The 24,438-nt window shown below is 48.5% G+C and overlaps 1 protein-coding gene across 4 annotated transcripts in view; it reads right to left on the reverse strand.

Moving 5' to 3' along the window:
• The window catches only part of PRDM2 (PR/SET domain 2), a 133,053-nt gene that overhangs the window by 13,623 nt on the left and 94,992 nt on the right, over nt 1–24,438 (reverse strand). The window contains exon 9 of one of the 4 annotated variants that reach the window (XM_061383217.1): nt 8,238–8,302. The exons of the other annotated variants lie outside the window; for them this stretch is intronic. Coding sequence (XP_061239201.1) covers nt 8,278–8,302 — 25 coding nt within the window. The 3' untranslated portion in view covers nt 8,238–8,277. The remainder of the gene's footprint in view (nt 1–8,237; nt 8,303–24,438) is intronic. 4 annotated transcript variants of the gene reach the window in all.

A 24,438-nucleotide genomic window follows, 5' to 3' on the forward strand; every position in this document is an offset into this window, starting at 1 on the left:
CCTAGACATCCCACACACAGGCGTTTCAGACACAGAAATCTGTGCACATTCAGTGCAGAAGCCAGAACCCTGGTTAGTGGGCCCCTCGAGCATCCCGCCTCAGAACCTTGTAAGATGGGTAACGCTCATTATCCAGAACCCAAGGTGCCCAGAAAGGGCAGGACGACCACTTCTTCACTGTCAGAACTACCCTTCCCCCGTGCTGAAGGCACCGGAAGGGCAGAATTGCCCCATTTGGCTCTTGAGGGTGTCATTTCTGTTTCCATTTCTGTGGTCCATTCCTGCAGACCCTCCCAGAACGCTTCCTCCAGCAGTCACAGGGCTCTCTGTCTCTCTTCCAAGTTCTTGTTCAAGGGCCTCCTTCTCATTGCACCTCCTTCCCAAACACTCTATTTGAAATAGCAACTGCTCTGCCCTGACACTCCCAGCCTCCAGTCCATTTTTCTTTCTTTACTGTATTCACCACACCAACACGCTTGGTGTCTAACTGCCATTTGCTTTCTGGCTCCATTGGAGGCGTTTTGTCCCTGATGGACCCACATCTAAACCCATGCCTGGCACGCAGTAGGGGGCCTTTCATTATTTGCTGGATGGATGGCATGACTGCTACCTGCTAAGTGTTTTGCCAAGAAAGCTCTGGTAAATGGTGTACACTGGGGTCTTCACCTGGTCATGGTCTATGTGTGACTTAGTGATGCCTAAAGGGGAAAGCGCTTGTTTTCAGAGGGAGACCGACGCCACGTGCGAGGTGGCCGAGACTGGGGCCTCTGGGCTCCCAAGCAACCATGTTCTCTCTCAACCCCCACTGGCTTCTGGTGAAGGAGGCAGCAGATACCCTGAACTACACAAGAGAAACAAAATAGAAAGAGCAGGAGGGAAGACCAGGGTCAGGAAGAAGATGGGGAAAGGTGATGTGGAAAAGGGCCCAGCGTAGGTCCCAAGCAGAGAGAGTGATGCAAGGACCTGGTGAGGATCTAACAGGGTTGGTCTGTCTGCATGGGGTGTCTGCACAAGCTGATGACTCACAGGCGAAGCAGGGCAGCACCTTGGCTGGTCTTCCTAGAGCTTGAACTCGCTGGGCTCTGGGGACCTGGGGAGAAGGTGACGTCAAGGAGCAGGGCCCATACCTGATCTCTTATCTGGGGGCAGAGGGAAATGAAGGAGCAACAACAGAAACTAAGGCGTGCCTAATAAAAATGAGCTAAAGCTGCCAATCACTGAACAGATCATTTAATGACATGAAAAGGCAATTTACAGAGAAGTCCAAAGCTGGTGAATATGCAAAGATGCCCAGATGCCCTGCAACTGTCCAGGAAGAGTAGTTAACACAAGAGGCCGCTTTCCCAGGTCAGACTGGGGACACGTGCCATATGGGCGGTGCCTGTAGGTGAGGGAAGGTAAAAAGGATGAGGGCTGCCCCCAGGTTTCCTGACACCTGGGGAGGCTGAGCCCACCTGCCCCCATCTCCTGAGAGCATCTCCTCACTCGGCCGGAACGTCAGAGAGGGAAGAGGGGGCGGAGGGGAAGGTCTTATAGGCCTGGGTAAGTTGGGAGCCAGACTATCCCTCTGGGCAGCAAGTGACGTGACCCGATGTGGCCACTGTGTTGGACACAGCAGGATAAGCAAGAACAGAGCTGGGAGACCGGTTAGTCCAGCAAGATGGTGGCCAAGGACATTGAGAAGTGAGCAGTAGATTTGGGATACATTTTGGAGCTGGACGTGGGGGATGGGGCAGGTGGATGAGAGTCTAGACCAATTCCAGAGTGGGTAGTTTGTTTAACTGAGAAGGGGAAGACAAGAGAAAACTTGGTTGGGAGCTATGTTTTGAAAGGATCACCTTTGCAACGTTCACTAGACACCCAAAGGAGACCTCAAAGAGGGTGAGTTAAATGAAACTAATGACCTTGGGCTGGGTCAGCATTCAGGTGGATTGGACAGGCTCAGGCGGGGGAGAGCCACCCCCTGTCTAGACAAATTCCAGGGTAGGGGTGCAGGGACTCAGGATGGGATGTGGAGGAGCGGAGGATGACCATGAGAGTGGTGTCCAAGTCGACATGTATTTCAAGGAGGAAGAAGAATTAAAGGTGTCCAACTCTACGGACGTGTCAAGGAAGATAGAGAACCGATCGCAGCATTTGTTGCCCAGAGGCTGCGGGTAACCTTAGTAACAGCAGCTTCCAGGACATGGTGGAGACAAACACCTGAGAGAAGTGAGCTCAAGAGAGATGGGGAGGAGAGGAACTGAGGCAGGGGCCCAGAGAGTCCCACCAAGGAGTTTTAGGTCAAGGGAGGGGCTGCCGGTTCCGGGACAGGCTCTCTGAGTCTCTGGGGTCCCCACCGTGCTCCCCACCAGGCTGCCTGGGCCTTCTGATCAGAGATCCCTGCCTGCACCCCCTGTTGGCCTCTTCCGCCTGCATGAGTCAGGTCAGGAGGGATCTCTCAGGACACAACCCCCAGAGCTGGCTGGCCACGCAGCCGCCGCGGAGTCTTACATAACCCTCCGTAAATTCTCAAGACAGTGATTCATCTCAAGTTAGTGTCTGACGTTCAGCACTTTTGCAGGCAGCGAGGGAGAGGCAAAGGGTGTGCAAGCCGATGCCCAGGTGAGATAAGCTGAGATGACGTTGACATTCCCTGGTGGCGGGGGAAGCCTCAATAGATCACTAACTGCTTCCTGGTACCCACTACTTCCGGGAATGGTTGGCATCCGAAGAAGGCTCCACCTTCCGCTCCAGGGAGGCCCCGCCCACTCGAATGGGACCGCCCCCAGCTTGAGAGTCAAGGGTGGGAGTAGAGGAACAGTCCTGGGATGCGGGAGCCTGAACTTCAGTCCTTGAACCACCACCCATAACTTGCTATGTGACCTCTGGAGATGCCTCCACCTCTGTGAACCATGGTAGTCTTGTTCGTAAAATGAGGATGTCAAACAAGGGGGAAAGGTAATTGTGTATTTACTGAGTGCCTACTATGCCCTGGTCTTCTCCAGGAGCATAGAGCCCCTTGGACTGCACGGAGATCAAACCAGTCAATCCTAAAGGAAATCAACCTTGAATAGTAACTGGAAGGACTGACTGATGCTGAAGCTGAAGCTCTAATACTTTGGCCACCTGACATGAAGAACTGACTCATTAGAAAAGACCCTGATGTTGGGAAAGACTTAAGGCAAGAGGAAACGACAGAGGACAAAGTGGCTGGATGGCATCACTGACTCGACGGACATGAGTTTAAGCAAGCTCCAGGAGATGGTGAAGGACAGGGAAGCCTGGCCTGCTGTAGTCCATGGGGTCATAAAGAGTTGGACGTGACTGGGCGACTGAACAACAACTACGCCCCAGGAGTTACTGTAGGGCCTTCATTCTCGGACGGGATGGTGATGACCTGCATCTCAGAGAGGAGGAGACAGAGGCTTGAGAGAGGTGAGGAGGCCCCAACATGCTATCTCGGCCAAAAGGGGTACAGTCAAGCTCTGAAGCCAAGACCACCTGACACCAAAGCTTGGGCCCCTTTCCAGACACAGTCCTTGTAGTGACAGGGGTCAAAGAGCTCTTTTCAATATTCCAAAGGGCCTGAAGAGTGACCTTCTGCCCACTGAACAGCCACATGGCCACCCACAAAGCCAGAAGGCAGCTCTGGGTGGAACCATGTCAGCTCAGAGGAGCCCTGGCAGCGGGTCTCAGACTCCAATACTGGAGACAAGAAAACAGTCTCGGTGCCTGCCCCTCTCCTCAGTCTCATGGATTCTGATTTAGCTGGTATGGAGTCCAGGCACGGAGGAGTTTTTAAAAGCCAGTTATTGAGAGCCTCAGTCTGAATCCATCTATTCAAAGTGTGGTCCTCAGACCAGCATCAGTAGTCTCTGGGAGCTTGTTAGAAAGACAGCTACTCAGCCCTCATCTGACCTTCTGAGTCAGAATCTAGATTTAAAAAAAAAAAAAAAAAATTTATTTTGGCCATGCTGCTCGGCCTGTGGGATCTTAGTTCCCTGACCAGGGATGGAACCTGTGCCCTCTGCCGTGGAAGTGCAGAGTCTTAACCACTGGACTTCCAGGAAAGTCCCAGAACCTACATTTTTAATTAAGGTCCCTGGAAAGGCCCCTGTGTGCTGAACCTGGGGGAGCACGGGGCTGGGGGAAAACCCCTGCAGGCGGCGTGGTGGTGGTGGCCTCGGTGGTGGCCTAGTTCTGAAATCTGGGGCAGGACCTGGTGCCTAGTGAAGTTGTACAAGGAAAGTCTTTGCAGTGGGAGGGCTGGGGGAAGGGAAATGAAAGTGGTCCTTAGGGGATGGGGCAGCCATTCAAAACCACTGGCCTAGGCAGTTGCTGTGGTTCTTCAACTAACACTCAGAAGGTTGGCATCCTGGGCCCTGGTAGCTTAGATTGTTGTTTACTGTTCAGTCACTAAGTCATGTCCAACTCTTTCTTCAACCCCACGGACTGTTGCCCACCAAGCTCCTCTGTCTATGGGGTTGCCTAGGCAAGAATACAGGAAGAGGTTGCCATTTCCTTCTCCAGGTAGCTTAGGTGGTTTTTCCCATTTGATCTTCCCTTAACCATGTGAGATGGCTTCTTGTGCCTTTTTATGGCTGTGGGGACAGCTGCAAGGGAGCAACTCCTTGTAGCTCCTTGTAGGTCACAGAGAGGTGCAAATAGAATGGAAAGAGGGAAAGTTAGAAAGGAAGGCAGGATTCTCAGAGATCTGACCCCAGAACTGAAGTTTGCCTCTCCACAGGCAGCTCCCCTCCCTCTCATCAGCCCTGAGGGTGGCCATGGGCTGGGGCTGGCTCCAAAAGACCACGCCTGGGTCTTGAGGCTTTTAAGCCAGGTTCTTGGGTCTTCAGGCTTCTCTGGTGAAGAACTGCCTGCAATTCAGGAGACCCACGTTCGATTCCTGGGTCAGGACGATCCCCTGGAGAAGGAAATGGCAACCCACTCCAGTATTCTTGCCTGGGAAATCCCATGGACAGAGGAGCCTGGCAGGCTACAGTCCATGGGGTCGCAAAGAGTTGGACACGACTGGGCAACTGACACTTTCACTTCATTTTCTTAGATCTGCAGAGGCCATGTGTTCCCCAACCCTGTTGGACTTTAACTCCAAACACCAAGCACATGACAGCTCATAACACAAGCCGGTCAATAGGAAGGCTGGCCCAGCCAGCAATGGCCCCTGCCAAAGGAAGTTTCCTGGCTGGGAGAACCTGGCCGTGGCTGCCTCTGGTCCTGCCAGGATAGGCAAAGGGCAGGGGATCCCAGAGGCCAAGTCAGCAGCCCATCACTCTCAGGTGAGGACAATGAACCAGAGCAAGATGGTAACCTGTTCAAGGTCACACAGCAAGCTCTTCTTGGGAAGGAGTGAGGGGGCATGCCTGGTCGCACTGCTTTGTAGGGGACAATGAGGAAGGGCAGCATGAGGCCCTGATGGACTTGGGCAAAAGTAACCCTGGGGGCCAGGCAGCCTCCCAGCTTTGTCATTGCTTCCGCTCACCTGCTGCCCCCTGGGGACTCAATCATGGAGAGTACAGAGAGTCTATGCACTTCTCACCCACCTGCCCACCTGCCACCAGGAGGTGTTCTCAGAGACGGTTCCCTAAACGATAAAGGCAGATCAGGATCTGGGCTCCCCATGAAGTCCAACCCTAACTGGGCCTGGTTGTGTTGCTCCAAGACCAAATCATCAAAGGCAGTGTCTTCCCAGAAGGTTGCTCTCACCACCCCACTCAAACCAGCGTCCCCAACACACCCTCCCCACTCCACTCGGAGCAGCGGGTCATGTCTGAAGGATGTCGCACCTGCAGGAGATGTCACGGTCTGTGAGGTGCGAGCTGTGGATGAGCAGCCCAGACAGAAGGGAGAGAGGAGCAGACTCCTTGGTGCTCAGCTCTGACCCCTGGCTACATCTCTGCCGCTGCCTTTTTTTTTTTTTTTCCTGGAACCACTTGGTTCAAGCCCAGATGCTGGCCCTTCTCTTCTCTAGATGAGCCAAAACAGTCTGCTTTCTTCAAAAGGAAACTTGTAAGAACGGGAGGGAAGCCAAAAAGAAAACAGGAACAAATGCAAGTGTGACAAGACTGATGGATGCATAGAAAACAGATTCCCAATTTGGGACAGAAACCGGCTCCCATGAGGTCCAGATGGGAACGCTCTTTGAAACTGTAAAATTCTATAAGGACACTAAAATTTAATTATTACGAACACTCCATCTTTTAAAGTTGTCTAAGACCAAAGAAGTTAAAAAGATTAAGTCAACTCCAGGGATAAACCCTTGCATGATCTGGAGTTGTTGGAACTGAGAGTCCTGATCACAGGATTTCTAGAACTTGATGCCTGCTGCCTGTCCGAGGATATCAACGAGAAGAGGGGGCTGCCTTGATGGAAAGCTTTGTGGGATCTCAGGGGCTCTTTGCTACCCAAGACATCTTGACTAGCCTGTCCTGGGAGGCGTGGGCGTGCCTGGCTGGCAGGGCGTCCCAGACGCAGGGCTGGCAGGGCGTCCCAGATGCAGGGCTGGCACAACCAGGGGAAAGACACGCTTGCTATGTGCCTGAACCAGATGTGAGTCAGTGGGTGATGACGCTGACCAAAGGGCAGGGGTGCTGTGGGCCTGCAGGCATCCTCCTCAAGGGTGAAGGGGACTGGACAGAGGCTGCCCCTGCACCTTCTCCCCATCTCTGCCCCGAGATCCTCAAGGCCTGCACCCTGAATCCCAGCTGACCTCAAAGAGGGGGTCCAGTGGCCAGGGTTGGGACAGTTTCACCCTTTTTATTTTTTACAGAGCAGGAAATGGAGGTGACCTATAGATGATAAATGACTTGGACGCAAGCCGTTGACTCCTCTCTGAGCTGCTTGGGTCTCACTAGGATCTTGCACTCCATTTGGTTTGGGAACCGCTCACTTGTGGAGGGCTCCCTCCCTATATAAGGCACCACCCAGACTCTCCTGAGGAGCCTCCAGTCTCATGGTTGCAGATGGGGAGTGAAATCCCTCCTGATTTTCCTTCCTCCTGATCAGCATCTCCCAAACTGAGGTTCAGTGGAACAGGTTTGCCCAGATGTTTCCCGGGTTCCCATTACCCTTGCTCATTACAGCAGCCAGCATGTCCATGCTGACTGCATGCTGAGCGCAGTGCCTGCGGCCTGACATGGAATAACAAATGCAGTCTCCATGAGATACCTGTGAGATGAGTACTGTCTCGGTGTATGAGTGAGGAAAAAAGGCACTGAGGGGTTCGGCACCTTGCCCAACAACACACAGCTGGCTGGCGAGAAGCAGATGTGGGATTGAAGTCAGAGCCACTTACTCCAGAGCACGGGGTCACGGAGTCAAACAGACATGTCTGTGCAGGATTTCTGAGTTTTTCACATGCCCACAGGCAGTGTACGTTCCCAAGAGGAGGATGCAGGATGTCGTTCACCCCAAAAATATGTTCCTCATTTATCTGATAACTATGTATTGACCGACTGCTCTGTGCTTGCCTGGTGTTGGAGGCACAGTGGAGTGCCAGGCAGACATGAACTCTGAAGGCACAGTGACTGCAAGGGGATGGTTTGGGTTATGGTGAACCTCAGACGGTACCCTTTAACCACTCCAAAGTTTGGTGGTTTTTTTTTAATTTAGCCTTTTTAGACAGAAAATTTCTAAGATCAGCCACACGAAGCAACACGTCCTGAATTTGAGTTCTTATTCTCTTTGGGAGCCAGATTTTCAACTCTGCACATGTACACACGGTATCATGTGCCATCATGGAGAGGTGTCCTCTGGGCCTATGAAGGCGAGTGAGCCTTGTCCACACACTAAACAAGACCGAGCATCCTCATGATTATCAGCACTGATCCATCAAGCATCTATTGTGTACCAGACCCCATGCCGGGCACAGCGTTAGAGCAGTAAAGCGAACAGACCTGGTGTCTAGAACACTGGGGTGTGTGACCTGGAAGGAGAAGGTCATTACTTGCATAATACAAAAGCAAATATAAAATTACAAAGTGCGATTAGCAGGAAGGAGCAAAAAGAGAGGATACAAGAACTCAGACAAGGGACCTGACTGCAGAAGCACTGTGTTGAGGGGTGGGGGTGCTCTGCATCCACCCCCAATAGTTTCTGTTGACTGAGCCTTGGGTTCCGTGGAATGTACAGGACACATTCCGGGACTGGCTTCACTTTACCATGCTGTCCTTTGCTTTGCTTCATTTGGAGGTGGGAGGGGAGGGAATGAAAAAGAAAGCAAAAAAGGTGTAACTTACTTTACCCCAGCAAGAAGAGAGACAGGGTTTCTAGAAGGGATCATTTCTGTCTCTGAAGGCCACTCCTGAGGACAGAGAGGGGATTGTTACTTTGTTACTACCTACCCTCACCCTCACCTTTCCTATCCTCATTTTTCTGCCCAAGTCTCAAAGCAAGTTTTACACCAGGGGATTTGGGGAGTTTGCAGATGGGAAAAGGACTGGGGTAAGAGCTCATGAAGTCTGTTCTTCTGGCCTTTTCTGAACCATGAACTACAGATCTGGGATCTCATGCTTGGTACAGGAAGCTGGTCCGAGAGTTTTGTGAGTGGCCCTGGGGTCCCCATGGCTTGCTGCAGATGGTTTCTCAGGCGGAAATGGTCCACCCCCCTGGAGGAGTGGCAGCAAAGTTGGGGTGACTGTGGCTGGCATGTCTACCTGGACAAGGCTAGGGGCCATGTCCACCAGCACCGCGGGCCCCAAAACGTTCTACGATGGTGAAGAGGAGAACCACTTAGGAGTGCAAAGCGGAGAGCACCTACTCAAATGCAGGAGAGGAGCCTGTGGCCTATGAAGGTCCCCTGCATCCGATGGCACAGCAGGCCCAGCTCCCCCAGCCTCAGTTCTAGGCTGCTCCTCTTTATTTGTACTCACTCCCTGAGGATGCCAGCTACATGGTTTTCAGTTTCATGGGTACTCTTAAGGACTCTCAAATTTATTAATACAGTTCCAGCTGGGTCCCTTCCTCTAAAACGCAAACCTGTGTATTCAACTCCCCTCCCCTTGAGTGTCTAATGGCATCCCAAACTTTACATGCCCCTAAACTGAATTCCCAGCACACATGTACCCCACAAACTGGCTCCATCACCTAATCACTGAATGGCAACTCTATCCCTCTGGATGCAGAGGCAGAAACACCTGTCATCATCCTTGACTTCTCTTTCGTCCAGTCCTCAGCAAATCTTTAGGCTCTGCCCTCAGAAGATATCCAGAATCCCACTGCTACTCACCACCTCCCCTGCTACATTCCAGTCCAACCCACTGTTTCTTACCTGGGTTAGTGTCCGCACCTCCTAGTATTTCTATTATTGGCCCCTTTCAGCCTATTCTTAACACATCAGCCAGAGTGATTCTTTCAAAAAGCAAGTCATATCATATGACTCTTCCCTTCAAAACCTTTCAATGACTCCCAACTCACTCAGAATAAAAGCAAAATCTTCCCAAGAACTGCATGAGCCAATTTAAATTGGTCCCTGGTTACCTCCCTGCACTCCTCTCCTGGTCCTCCCTGTGACCTGGTCCCCTGAACACAGATGCTGCTGCCTCAGGACCCTTGCACTTGCTGTCTCCTCTGCCAAGGGCTTTCCTGCCCCATGTCCACAGGCGTCGTTTCCCTTCTCCCTCCCCACCCCCTCTTCTCTCTATATATACATATAGTCCCTTTACAGTCAGACTGCATTTACCTGGTAGCCCTCACTTCACTCAATACTCTACTCCCCTCTCCATTTCACTTCTCCCCACCGCACTCATCAGCTGACACTCTATGCAGTTACTCGCTTGTTCGCCGTGTGTCTCTCCCAGGGGGACGGGAGTTCCATGAGGGTGGGGAATTTTGTCAGTTCTGCTCTCTGCGACATCCTCCTGGAACGATGCCCAACACATGAGAGCAGGCGTTGGCCCTGCATTCTGGAGTGAGTGGATGAATCAATGAATGAATGAAGGGCCGAGATCTACCATCTTTCTTAACTAAACCCGATAATGCATCACATAGTTATTGTTCTCCACTTGCTGCTTCAAGTGGAGCAAGAACTTAAGAAATTTTAAAGAGCAACTTGAGTGCAAAATGTTTCTGTCTTTATGTGAATTTTTCAACGTTTCTCACCCACAACTAATTGGATGGTAGGTTTTTAAGCAAATTACAAGCCTCTCTCAGCATCCGACTTTGCTTTTCATTAAAAAAACCTCTATGTTCATATTTCATGGGCTCGGATACTATTTAATTAAATCATACACATCCAATAATACTGGCATATTTATTACAATGTTTATTATAAACACAATCATTGTTTTTTAGTAGCTCAAGTCATGTCTGACTCTTTGCGACCCCATGGACTGTAGCCTGCCAGGCTCTTCTATCCATGGGATTTCCCAGGTAATACTGGAGTGGGTTGTCATTTCCCCCTCCATGGATCTTCCTGACCCAGGGATTGAACCCGCCGCTCCTGCTGCATCTCCTGCTTCGCAGGCAGATTCTTTTAACACTGAGCCACTGGGGAAGCCATACACATGATTATGTTTGTATTATTATAAAACACTGTTAAAATAGTGGCATAAACAGGTTTGGAAACAAGCAGAGCTGACTCTTGGCTACATTTAAAGCTGAGCATCAGAGGGCTTGGATGCTCCCTGTGTCATCGGGGGAGTGAGGAGCATCCATTCACATGCCGGGTTGGTTAAACGAAAACCAACTGAGCCTCGGCTCTTATCTTGTTTTATCCACAGCTGGGATCCTAAGAGCAGTTCAGAAAGATGTCTGGCACCACCCAACCCTCTGGCTCCTGTCTCTGCAAAGTGCACCCATGCCAATTATTCCTTAGGTCACGGTGAACATGTGACTTGATGACCTGCAAATGGGAGACCTCTGTGCTGCCTTCCTCAAGGGCTTGTGTGCAGCCCTCTGACTCCATTGGCTGGATCCCATTACACAGAAGCTCTGACCCACGGGTGAGATGGAGAAACAGCCCAGGTGAGATGTGCTCTGAGTCCAGCCTGGGCAACAGCTTTGTTTGGCACAGCCCTGTCTAGTGAGTATGGCATCATGAAACCAAACAGCATTTAGGCTCTCAGAGGGAGGCATTCCTCGTTTTGAGCAAAAATAACAAAACATGCAAGAGAAGCCAGCCATGGCCATGTATTGTAGAGGGTCTACTTCAGAGGGACTACTTAGTAGATGTCAGAAGTAAAACTGGAGACAGAGGGAGGAAGACTTCGTTTTGGGGCTTCCCTGGTGGCTCAGTGGTAAAGAACTCGCCTGCCAATGCAGGAAACACAGGTTCGTTCCCTTGGTTGGGAAGATCCATGGGAGAAGGAAATGGCAACCCGCTCCAGTATTCTTGCCTGGGAAATCCCATGGACAGAGGAGCCTGGTGGACTACAGTCCATGCGGTCACAAAAGAGTCAGACACGACTTGGCGAGTAAACAACAACAACGCTAAGTGCCTACTGTGTGCTGGGTGCTGCAGTAGGTGCAGGGTGGCGTGAACACAGCACCAGCAGGGCTTTGTGTGACACTAGTCTTGTACCAGTTAATGACCTAACGTCATATATTCCCCTCAAAAAGATACACAAAGAGCAACAATGACCAAGGCAAGGGATCCTCAAGGGTCACCTTGGCTCTGACCCTCAGAAGCGACTAATTCTCAGGTGGCCCTGGCTCATCTGTCACAGGGTGTTTTATTATATAAGCATTCAGAGATGAAAAATGTCATGAATATATCAAAAAGACTGCAAAAGCAAAGGAAAATAATTAAAAATGGAAACCAGAAGCAAATGAAATGATGAGATGTGGTGATACCATGTCATTCTTTTCCCCCCTTTACAAGACCCAAAGGGGAACTCTGAAGTCTGGGTAAGACTCATTGGAGAAACTGATAAAAAAGAAGACTTTAAAGACCCACCACCCGCCCCCGCCAAAGATGGTGATTTAGTGTGTCTGGAATTCTTAATAAGCCTCCTAGGTGGTTTTCTGATGCAGGTGGTCCCCTAAGTGAACATCCCGGTGAAATAATCCAAACTAGGTCCCCTTCACACAGCTGGGAACACAGGAAATTTACCACCTCAGGCTGAAATTAACCAGACAATACCTACTAGACCAGCAAACTACTCTCCCCTCTAAGCACCTGCCCAGCCGGATTCAGAACATTACCTTAATGGAACACCTGCTGCTAGCCGGCACCAGTGGGCTAAACAACTAAAACGTCTTAGTTTTTAAGGCTATAAATGATTAACACTAGTGTTAATTACTGTGATGAAGTAACTTAACAGAACCAACAAATCAGCTACAGTATCTGATGCCAATCTATTGAGGTACATCAAAGGAATTGGCCCCTCCGTGAAGGCCAAGTTAACCCAGGCTTCCTCTCACCAAACTCACTGGTTAAAATTCATTCAAAGGAGTCTAAACGTGAATGAAGGAGGTAGGAGGAGAAAACACCTATAAACCCATGCATTGATTATAAGAGAAACTCTGAAAAACTTCTGGAGGAATATCATAAATTAAAGAGGGAAATCCAGTCCACAGGCAGGGCCAGCAGCCTGGGCAGCAAGTCCTGGGATGGAACGAATATCCAGGCGTTTCCTTACAGATTCAATCACCTGTGAGCACTTGGCACCAAATAAAACATTTATCCCAAACAGAGATTACAGAGGCAACGGATAAGGATCAAGGTGCAGGGAATGATGCCCTGGTGATCCAGTTTGGTTAAGGCTCTGCGCTTCCAATGTAGGGAGCCTGGGTTCAATCCCTCGGCAGGGAACTAAGAATTCACATACCACAGGAATGGCCAAAAAAAAAGACGTACCTTTAATGCAGAATTAAGGTGCTTCTCCTGCGATAAACTTTTGCTGAGGAACTAACTGTGTGCCCTGTCACCAGAACATTCCTTTGATTCTCTCCATGTGTAGAACATGTGCTTTTGTGAGCTTAAAAGCAAGCATGGACTCTACTGTTCAAGTTCAGTGTGTTTTACACTCAACACTCCCCTCTCTGCAGTGCACTTTGCTTACTAGGGAGGTCCCTGGGTGTTCTCAGGTCCTAAGCACCTCTTTAGAGGATTCCCAGGTGATGCTAGTGGTAAAGAACCCGCCTGCCAATGCAAGAGATGCAAGAGACGCAGATTCTATCCCTGAGTCAGAATGATGCTTTTGGAGTAGGAAGTGGCAACCCACTCCAGTATTCTTGCCTAGGAAATCCCATGGACAGAGGAGTGTTCCGTCCATGGCTACAGTCCATGAGCTCACAAAGAATCAGACATGACTGAGCACACACAACCACCTCCTTATTTACATACCACATCAATAGGGCCCCAATCCAGCTTCCCAGCCCGCAATGATCAGAAACTATCTAAAGGCTGCCAGGGAGTACAGACAATATCCACAAATAACAGATGAAAAAGGGGACGGTGAGAAGTACAACCTTCTCCAAAAATACTTGAACCACATCTCAAGCTTCTGGATCCTGCACACCTGAACTCTCAGAGTGTCACTTCACCACCACAAAAGACAAGGTGCTGGTCACCTTGAGCCTTCCAGGAAAGGTGAAATGATGTTCTGGGCAATTTTTAAAAGTGAGGGAAGTAGCAGCTTCATTAGACCTGACAGCAAAACGTCTGTGCATAGAAGCATCCCCCTTCCTGTGTCCAAGACGGACATCAGGCACTCGGCCCGGCCTGGATCCCTGAGCATGACCCTGCCTGGAATCCTGCTCATGGCACCCCTGGCAGCTGCTCCCCTTGCACAGATGGAAACCCAAAACCCACTTGCCAACCATGGCTTGGAAAGGCTCTTATGAAAATAGAAAAAAAAAAAAAAAAACTAAAAAGTTGATGCCAGGGAGTAAGGTTTAATTCTCTGGTGCCTGGATCTGCTCATCCCCTAACAAAGCTGGCAGACGAGGTGGCTCCTCACACCCGAGCTGGCTGAGACTGCTCAGCGTGGTCTCCCAAGAACATACAAATCGGACTTGACCAGGAAGGACCAACCACCTGCCAGTGCAGGAGACGCTGGAGATTCAGGTTTGGCCCCTGGGTTGGAAGATCCCCTGGTGGAGGGCATGGCAATCCACTCCAGTGTTCTTGCCTGGAGAATCCCATGGATAGAGGAGCCTGGCGGGCTACGGTCCGTAGGGTCTCAGAGTCTGACATGACTGAGCACGCACACAGAAAGGACCAAGACTTTCGTTCACCTCAAGTATAAGTTTAATCCTTCAAATTAGCTTGTGCTTCTTGTCCACACCTGGGCAGCTGGGTACTAACAAGCCACGTAACCTCTGTGCTGCAGGTTCCCCATCTGTAAAATGGGAAATATAAAAGTATCTCATAGGGCTGGTACAATGATTAAATGGGGCAGTATGTGTAAGGCCCTGAAAACAGTGGCCATCATCAAGTGCTTTGAAATATCAGTGACCATCCTTCTCATTTCGGTGAACTGGGGTCCCTTCGTTAAATTTTCATGGTTTCACAGAGCTAATGAAGTGTTTTCTTCCAAACTCTGCTTTTAAAAATTTACACTTTAACTTTGAAATTAAAAACTGACAGAAAATAAGTTACACGGGGGGATGACAGAATTTTTTTTCTCCCACTATCATCTGAAAAATGATTTCCTTTTATGGTCATTATCTGATGAGAGAAAGGGAAGCTGCTACAGTCAGGAGAAGGGGGGCGACAGAGGACAAGATGGTTGGATGGCATCATCAACTCAATAGACACGAGTCTGAGCAAGCTCCAGGAGTTGGTAATGGACAGGGAAGCCTGGCGTGCTACAGTCTACGGGGTTGCAAGGAGTCGGACACGACTGAGTGACTGAACAAGTCAGTACATGAAGCATAGGCCTGCCTAAGACACAGCAAAGGGCCCCAGGGTGACGGGCAGCAGAAGCCAGAGTGACAGCCACTTGAGCTCCTTCTCCGGGTGGAGGCAAGAGATGAAGAAGGAAGGTTCTGGCCAGCACGGACTGTGCGGCCATGGAACCTCACCGTTAGCCAAAGTCCAGCCCTTTGCACCTGAGCACCAGCCCCAACCGTGAGTCAGATTCAAACAGATTCCGGAGGTAACCGCAACCCACACAAGGGCGGGCACACCTGTGACCTTCACAACCATCCTTTCTGGTCAGATGGACTGTTACTGCTATTTACAGAAAGGAGAGCTGGGGCTCAGAGGTTAAGGAACTTGCCTAAGGCTAACAGAGCTGATAAGGGGATGAAGCCAGGATCAAACATTTTATTCATTTGACAAACATTTATTGAACAGCTGCTACCTGGCAGGCAGTGTGGGAGAAGCTGGAGATGCAGCAGTGAACACACTGAAGTTCCTACTCAGGGAGAACTTTCATTCTAGGAGGGGGCACATTTAGTAAACCAAGCGAACAAATCAAGAAAAGAATGTATGAATGAGTGAAGGGCCTCTGAGAACAGAAGAGCAGAGGGAGGAGACGGAGGGACGAGGGCAGTACTTCAGGTCGGGTGGACAGGTGATAAGCAGCTCAGGGTCTGGGGCCAGTCAGCGTCCTTAGCTACATCCCAGTGCCTGAAATGAAGTCTCAGCAAAACCCTGCGGGGCCCTGGGAGGCCAGGCATCCAGAGCTCCCTGGAGACCTCTGCATCCTCAGGTGCTCCAGGCTCATTTGCTGTGCCTGGGGGCCCAGATGGAGAGCAAGGACCATCTGAGGGCCTTTGGGAGTGTTTCTCTGAAACAACTATAAGACAAACTAAGGTTTGTCAGTTTCCATAAAGGAATCTCTTTTCCTTCCCAGGGCTTGGAAAGCATGAGCAGTTTCTTCAGCAACTTGTTCCTCAGCAGTCATCACCTGCCACGTTCCGGCTCTTTCCACCAAGGAAGGTCACTACATCCCATCCGTTTCCTCAGCGGGGCCTCCCCGGCTCTATCATTGTGAGGACTCAAGTCCTGATCACTGAGCGGCAGTGGTCACCATCACCACCACAGCCATCAGCCTCACAGGCACACCATCTCCTCTAGCCCAGCCACTCACAGACCAGGCCTGGGGCTCAGCCAGCGGCCTGTCCTACCCGTGACACGTGGGACCCATTCAAGGCATTCAAGGCCGATGTTTATTTCTGGCATGCTCCCCAACTTCTCCCCAACAGAACCCCATCAGCGCCAGTCACTTGGGAATGCAGTGATTACGTAGGATGTGTGTGCTCAGCCATGTCCGACTTTTTGCGACCCCATGGACTGTAGCCCAGCAGGCTCCTCTGTCCGTGGAATTCTCCAGGCAACAACCCTGGAGCAGGTTGCCATTTCCTCCTCCAGGGGAACTTCCTGACATAGGGATTGAACTCATGTCGCCTGAGTCTCCTGCACTGGGAGGCAGATTCTCTACCACTGCACCACCGGGGAAGCCCATCTACGTAAAACCCCAGTGAATCAGATGGTTTCACACAGCGGCCAAGAGCTGGAACCAGCGGGGTTTGGAATCGTTCACTGCAGTGGGACAGAATGCAGGTGATGTGGTCCTTGTCAGACTCGGTCGATTTCTCTGTAAATGAAGGCAACTGTTCTACCTCAGGTGGTGGGAGAGCCTTCTGGGAGTTAGTGTCCAGAGGGAAGGAACAGCCAGGAATACCCTCAGCTCCTGAATGGTGTCCAGTTACACCCCAAGGGTCCTCTGAAAACTGCTGTATATGGGACAAAGTTTGTCAGATCTACTGACCAACACCTTCCTGATCCAGACTGACCATGAAAGCTGTTTTCTGAATGGCTGGCTGACTGAATCACTATAGGAAAATGTGCCTGAATTCACAGGCCCAATAATAGCTTTGGAAATAGAAGCCATCTGAAAATGTCCCTAAACTCGAGCTGGGCTGGCAAGGATTGGATGTGATTATAAAAAGCAAGTGAGAAGAGAATGTTACTGCAAGGAAAATTGAATCCACATGAGTTTTAAATAACTTCATTCCAATAGAGAATATTAAAATGTTATATTTTTGGCAAGTATTAAGTTCTGACACAAATGCAATTTTCAATTTAAATTCTACTTTAACCTAAAAAAATGGCCAGATTTGTATCCCAAAGCCTAAACCCCTTCTATTATTAACTTACCTGTGAAACAAACTCTAGGTCATTTAAAAATGTTTTCTACTTAAAATTTACACTTAAGATTTAATGCTAAGACTCAAGAGGTCATCTAAACATAACTTTACCATACAGTAGGCTCTTGTCTAAACATTGACATGCAAATATGCTTAAATATGTTCTGATTCAGGACATAAAGCAATACTTTAAACCCTATCTGTAGCTTTCTTTCAATACTGAAATGACACCCTACTGAGTAACCCGGGTAGCATCTATCAAGGAATTTTCAAAAACGTCGGCTCTTTGTCTGGTATCCTGCTGTGGGTTTTAAGCTGGACCTGTGAAGACATATTCAGGCATGAACTTATTCCATTAAAAGCTTTTATGTTCTCTGGACCATCCGCCTGAATTTCAGGTCGCTTTCTCTAAGACACTTAAAACGGAATTTAGCTGGCCCAAATAAGGCAGAAAACAGAAGCTCATACAAATCCTATCACCCCAGTGGTTCAGCAAGTTTAATAAGTGTTCCCAAGTCCTTTAATGGTTCACAACCGAATGTCACTTTTGCAGCAGCTAATAATTTACTGTAGCATCACAATGGTTTTTTTCCAATTCTTATTTTTAATCAGGAAAGTAAATAAAACCTACACACCCTTCAAGCTCCAATATTTTAAAAATAACTTTTGACAAAAACTTAACCCTTCATTTTGCACTCAATAGGGGCTTCCCTGGTGGCTCAGAGGTTAAAGCATCTGCCTCCAATGCGGGAGACCCGGGTTCAATCCCTGGGTTGGGAAGACCCCTTGGAGAAGGAAATGGCAACCCATTCCAGTACTCTTGCCTGAAGAATCCCATGGACGGAGGAGCCTGGTAGGTTACAGTCCGCAGGGTCACAAAGAGTTGGACACGACTGAGCGACTTCACTTTCTTTCTTTGCACTCAATGGACTATGTGCTGACATGGCAAGGGAAGCCCTGAGCAACTCTGATTCTGGCCAAACGGGTAACGGTTCTCACATGACATCTGAGAATACTCCTGGTGAACCTTGCTTTAGAACCACTTCCAAAATCAAAGAACATTATTAAACAGAGTTTTGTCGACTAATCAGACTGATCTAAAAAGCCAGCTGGGCTCCCCTGGTGGCTCATCGGTAAAGAATCCACCTACAATTCAGATGTGAGTTTGATCCCTGGGTCAGGAAGAGTATCTGTTGAAGGAAATGGCAACCCACTCCAGCGTTCCTGCCTGGGAAATCCTATGGACAGAAGAGCCTGGCGGGCTACATACAGTTCATGCGGTTGCAGAGTCAGCCACAACTCAGCAAGTAAACCACCACCATGAAGCCAAATGGACCTGAAAGCTCTACGATGGAGGAAGCATGGCCCACAATTAAAACAGTGAAACTAGATGCGTTGCCATGAGCAGCTCTACACTATCAACAGTCCTGCTGCACCAGGAAGCCTTTCCCAGAAGGGATGGATCTACCTGCTCACTGATGCTGGAAAAGCCCTCACTAGAGACGATAGCAAGTCCTGTATTCTACATTTAGAGAAAATGAAGCTTAAAAAAAAACAACAAAACTATAAAAATGATCAACAGGAAGGTTGTTAAGCTTGGAGGCAGTTCAAATCCTAGCTTTCCACTTGAGAGCTGTGTGACCTCTGAACAAAAATCACTCCCCGTTCCTGGTGTCTGTTCCCCCATCTGTAAACGATACCCACCTCGTGGGGTTCTTGTCAACTTTGGAAAACGCTCTGCACAGCAGCTCGCACAAAGCAAGCACCTGGAAACTGTCAGCTTCACCCCAGGGCTTATCAGACCACCCCCATCACCTATGGAGAGAAAGAGGCACGAGGGAGGGGAGTGGGAGAACTGAGGGCCACTGGTGTGGCTGGAGGCAGGGAGTGGATGGCAGCGGGTGGCATGGAGCCATGCTGGGCAGCCCTCAAACAGAACTCTGGGTGGGCATTTGCCTGAAGGGTGAGCAGCTTCACACTGTCCCCATATCACACTCACTCAAACCTGTTTCTGTTCCATTCAACGTTTGTTTTTTGAATACTAGCCATTTTCATCTATAAAGAATTTCAACGGTAATACGGATGTCATTATTTTCACCAACATATATTTCTTCTTTTTTAAACTCCACAGCACTGCCGTATTTAAGGCCTTTCATCCTGCAGGCAAACTCCCAGGAAAGGGTCAAGGCACCAGGAAGGTGGGGCCCCAAGAGAAGCCTTTGAGCAACACGCTCAGCAAGAAACTGCACAACAGCCTGACCATTCCTTTTCCCCTGGAGACCTATCACCTCTGTCTTCTACAGGCATATAGCCCAGGCTCAAGACCAGACCCCTAGCTTTCAGAAAATGTGAACAATGCTGTTAGTACCTATTCTGCCAATGTTGAGAACACAAGTACTTCAGCAATTAAGAGGTGCATAGTCATTATTTTTCCCACGTAAATTCTGAAATTCCGCAGTGTGCACTCAAGTCACCTGGGATGGTGACCTGACACACTACCCAGGTCACACCCCAAGGTCTCACTTTACTTAAAAGGCTGGTTTTAGGTCCTTGGAGCTGGGAGCCTGAGCGCCACCTCTGGGTTAAGTTTGAGAAATGCCGAGCTGGGGCCTGATAACCCTCTGGAGGCTCCTGAACACACTCCCCTCAGTAGTGCTGTATCAGGACATTCACAGAGAGACTAGACCCCAAAGCGGCAGCAGCAGTAGGGTTCATGCGGCCAGGGAGAGAGGAGGCCATGGCAATGTCTCCAAAATGAATGACAGAAATGGCAGACCATTTCCCTCAATCCTCAGCCTGGTCTCTGGATTACTTTAACTGTGGCTTTTATATCTGAGTCAACCTTTCCTCGGGGCTTCCCTGGTGGTTCAGACGGTAAAGAATCTGTCTGCCATGCAGGAGACCTGGGTTTGATCCCTGGGTTGGGAAGATCCCCTGAAGAAGGAAATGGCAACCCACTCCAGTATTCTTGCCTGGAGAATCCCATAGACAGAGGAGCCTGGTGGGCTACAGTCCATGGGGTCGCAAAGAGTTGGACAGACTGAGCTACTAACACTTTTTTCACTTTACAGCCTTTCCTCACCCATCTGTACTCTAACCCACTTTCAAGGCAAAGTGTCCTTTATAAGTGTTTCTAATGGTAAGTCCATCAATTCAAAGTGAGGCCAGATAGCAAGCCAAAATACACAGAAATAAAATAACGAATGCATTTGCTGTTGTTCAATCACTGAGTCATGTCTGACTCTTTGCGACTGCATGGACTGCAGCACACCAGGCTCCTCTGTCCTCCACTATTTCCGAGTTTGCTCAAATTCATGTCCATTGAGTCAGTGATGCTATCTAACCATCTAATCAAATGCACTGTGAGATTAATTTTAGAAGAGTTGCTTTTACGTATTAAAAGTCTCCAGTTTAAATATCCACCCTCAAATATTAAGGTAGAAGCATCTTCTTGGCCTCTGAGCCTTGGGAGAACTGTGACGAAGTGAGAGAGGTTTTGAAGTAATAAAAACTAGAGACAGGCACCACACGCAAGCTACACAAAGGTGGGGACTTTTTGTCCACTGATGTAAACTGGACACAATGTGTGTCTAGAACACAGCCTGCTATACGATAGGTACTCAGTAATTTACTGTGATTTTTTAAAAAACTGCGTGACAAAGTACTGGTAACATCCAAATTAAAAGAGCCAGCCTAGACACTGCCGGATGCTCCCAAACAGCTGCAGGGGCATAAGGCTTTAGCTAATAGCTTTAAAAAATTTTCCACTCCACAAAGAGTTAAACCCTAAGCCATTCTTGTGGAGGGAGGACCTGAGCGCCTTCTTGGGGACCCTCACCTGATTAAGTATCTGAGTATTCCCACATCGAGGGGGATGTGACAGCCCTCACCCGGCTCTTTCAGAGCCGATGGGAAATACGGAAGCATACACAGCCTGGGAGGAGTTCCTGCTAGAAGGAAAACTCGGGAGACCATCTTGCCCATTCCCCACTCTGGGTGAAGCAAAATACTTGCCCAAGGCTAAGCCACCGAGGAGGGGGATGGAGGTGGTGCTTTGTCAGGGGCCTGGAGGGACAGCAGGTGGGTGAGGTGGACAGCCACTCCCTGCTCCCAGAGCAGCGCCCCTTCCAGCTCACAGCACCCGGGGCTCCTCCTTGGGTTCTGGGCTCAGCACTCGGCTTCTAGAGCATTTACAGGGGTAATGCTGAAAGCCGCTTCGTGCCTCCGCCTCTTCCTTCCACACACGTGCCTCCTAAGCCTTTTGGGATTTTCTAAGCTGGGAATCCGTAAGTCACAAGTGTGAACATCTCACTGAGGGAGGCTGATCACACCTTCAGCTTTACCACCCTTTCCTGAACAGCACGGACACAGGCAGATAAAAAGTATCAGGACAAGTACTCCCATGGAGGACTTTATGAAACTGTTTCAGCCATTTTTAATCTTAAAAAAAAAAAAAAATAAACCCAACAATTTCACAGCAACCTAATACAAATGTTACAACTTCTTTGTTTCATTCTTTGCAGATTCATAAAAATAAAAGTCTCCAGACTAGAGTGAAATGTCCACGAGTATACAAAGGAAGATGACACTTCACGTGGGCAGTTATTTCACTCTTACCAAAGCTAAGTTCTGTCTACGCACTTAGCACCAGCGGCTGGCTGCATGTCTACCCTTGAGGTGGTACAGAATCGACATGAATTCACAAATATTCAATCAATGTCAAGTAGAGACAAGTGGGAGGAGGCGGGCTGGGGGGCTCAGCACTGCACTTCAGCGGTGCAGCGATGCAGCCTGGGAGCGCCCCTCCTACATGCACCTTCACTTTCCCCCTTAACTGACCCCAATGATGTACAAAATGCAGTCCTTTCACAGCTTTCAGAAAGTTTTTTATTGGTTACAATGATATAAAATGCATCATTTGAATTCCCCCTCGTCATGAAGTGCTTGCTAGCAACAGCATAAAAAAACCTTTCCATACATTTGACAAGCTCAAATGATTTATTTCATGCTGGAAGGGGAAAACATAGCAAACACCACTCTTGTCTATAATTATTAACCTCTCTCTCTCTCAAGGCTACATTGGTTAAAATCAAAGGACAACCCCTTTTGTATGTCATTTTGTAAATTTTAATGTTTTCTTTAGAATAGTCTTTTATATCACTCTCCAACAAGAATAAAATTACTAACAGCAAACTTCAATACAAGAACACTCTCCAGATTAACAACTCAAACAAAAATGTAAAATGTAAATCACATATAATACAATAGAAGCGTCCAAAACAATTTAAATAATTTTAAATATTTTATTTTTAAACTGCTACAAATGCTTTATACAATATTTCAACATAAAGTCCCCATAACAGAAATGTAACAAAATGGGAATGATAGTGAAAGGGTTAAAGTGGCACAAATTCACCAAACAAGTATTAAACTACAAATTTTAAGAGGTAGATTACTTTTAAAGTTGAGAACAACAAAAAAACATGAATAAAACCTAGCCATTTTCCACCAACTCAATCATTAATCAGGGGGAAGGCAGATAATGCATGGAGAAATGATACCTATACACTCAGAAATAGGCCAATTTGTTGGGCTTTTTAAATCTCTATTAGAGACTGAAGTGTAAAACCTGACATGTAAATTCATTTACACTTATGTGTAGACATACATCTGCACAAGCCTGCGATGTATCCTGGGCACTGACATACAGCTACCATTTCCAACAGTTACAAATTAGTGCCAGATATAATCTGAGAGGATCATGTCCATTTGGATATATAAACATGACACTGGAAGAGGCATAGAAAAAAGTCCATATCCAATCTGGTTTCCTCTCCATTATGCTGGCAATCGGCTTGTGATTAAAAAAAAACAAACAAACAAGAAAACAGGCTAAGAAAGAAGCTCAATGCCTCTGTCTACAACTAACTTAAAGGAAAGGCATCAAGAGCTGGTATGTGTGACCAAAACATTATAAAACGAGTGCATCCAATCTGCCACCCCTGAAACCTACACTCAGGACTACTGATGAAACAGAGAACTTGCTTTCCAAGGTCGGGTTCAAATCGTTCCTTTCTCTGCTATGTGCCAAAAACTAGGGCCACACTCAGGTCTGAGTTACCAGTCCCGGGGACCAGGAGCTGGGTCAGCCAGCCCGTCTCACAGCGCCCTCCGCTGTGCATCTCAATCATCTGCGAGCCCAGCCTGCAGGTTGGGTGCCAGCGAAGGAGTGCGTGCCTGATTCTACCCACGGTAACAAGAAGCCCGCTGGCAATCAGCTGTGTGTTAGGATTTTTGAGTCAGCTTCAACTGGTCTCAGAAGCTTGGTAGGTTTCGTATCCTTTGCCGTAGTGCTTATCCTAAGTTGAGCATGCAAGATATTTAGTCAATTATTAAGGTTTGTTCTATTTGGGGGGACTTTTCTACAGGAAGTTCCTAGAAAATAAGAAAACTGAAGATAAATGACATGACACAACCTGCTATGAACTGACCAAGTATAAGAAAAGGTAGGGAGACCATGGGACAAATGTGAAGACAGCAACAGGAACAGCAACAGGTCAGACACCAGACTAGGAAGAGGTGCAGGGATGTGCTGGGAGGGGCACAGACGATCTCCTTGGAGTGGTGTGGCAGAGATGGGATGTGAGAAATCAGCACCGTTTTCCTCTTTTAATCACTTTCGTGGTAAATGGAAAAACTTGGTCTGGAATTTTATTTTACTTCTCCATCACTTATTTACATGTCCTTAACTGGCTGCAATGGGAACACAGTATTTAAAAAACAACAACAAAAAAAAGTTCTCTAAAAGCAGTACTGAAGAACATAAAAATGCCTTGGGACTCACAAAGACTAAAGATGGGTAAGAAGGGAGCAGAAAATATACCTCTTTCCTTGTCTTTTTTGTCTTACAGACCGGGGAAATGAGCCCTCAGCAACAGCTCTAAACGCAGTTCCACTGACAAGCGACCAGTGGGTTGTCCCAACCAGTGAAGGTGAGCCCAATAAAGAATGTGCTGGATTAAGAGCTGTAACAGGACAATCTAGAGAGGAGTATGCCTCTGCAGCTTTGTCCTAAGAAAAGGATTTGGAGCACATGCCTCTTTCGCACCCTGAATGGCACAATGGCTTGTGCTCCAGGAAATGACCGAACGGCAAATTCTGCTGAGCCCTCAGTGTGGGATGGAAAACTGACGTCGTTTTCACGGCTGACTGCAAGTGTATACTTGAAAATCTGTGGAATTCTAAACTGGTATTTGAATGTAAAACGCCTGTGCATTGAGGACCAGCCCTTAATCACAGTTATGATGAAACACACACAGGAAAAGGGTGTGCTGCCAGTTCCGGGGTAAGTCCTTGAATGTGCAATGGGGAGAGTACAGCAAAACACTGAAAACAGAA

The sequence above is a fragment of the Bos javanicus genome, chromosome 16 (genome assembly GCF_032452875.1).
Source record: "Bos javanicus breed banteng chromosome 16, ARS-OSU_banteng_1.0, whole genome shotgun sequence".
Lineage (NCBI taxonomy): Eukaryota > Metazoa > Chordata > Mammalia > Artiodactyla > Bovidae > Bos > Bos javanicus.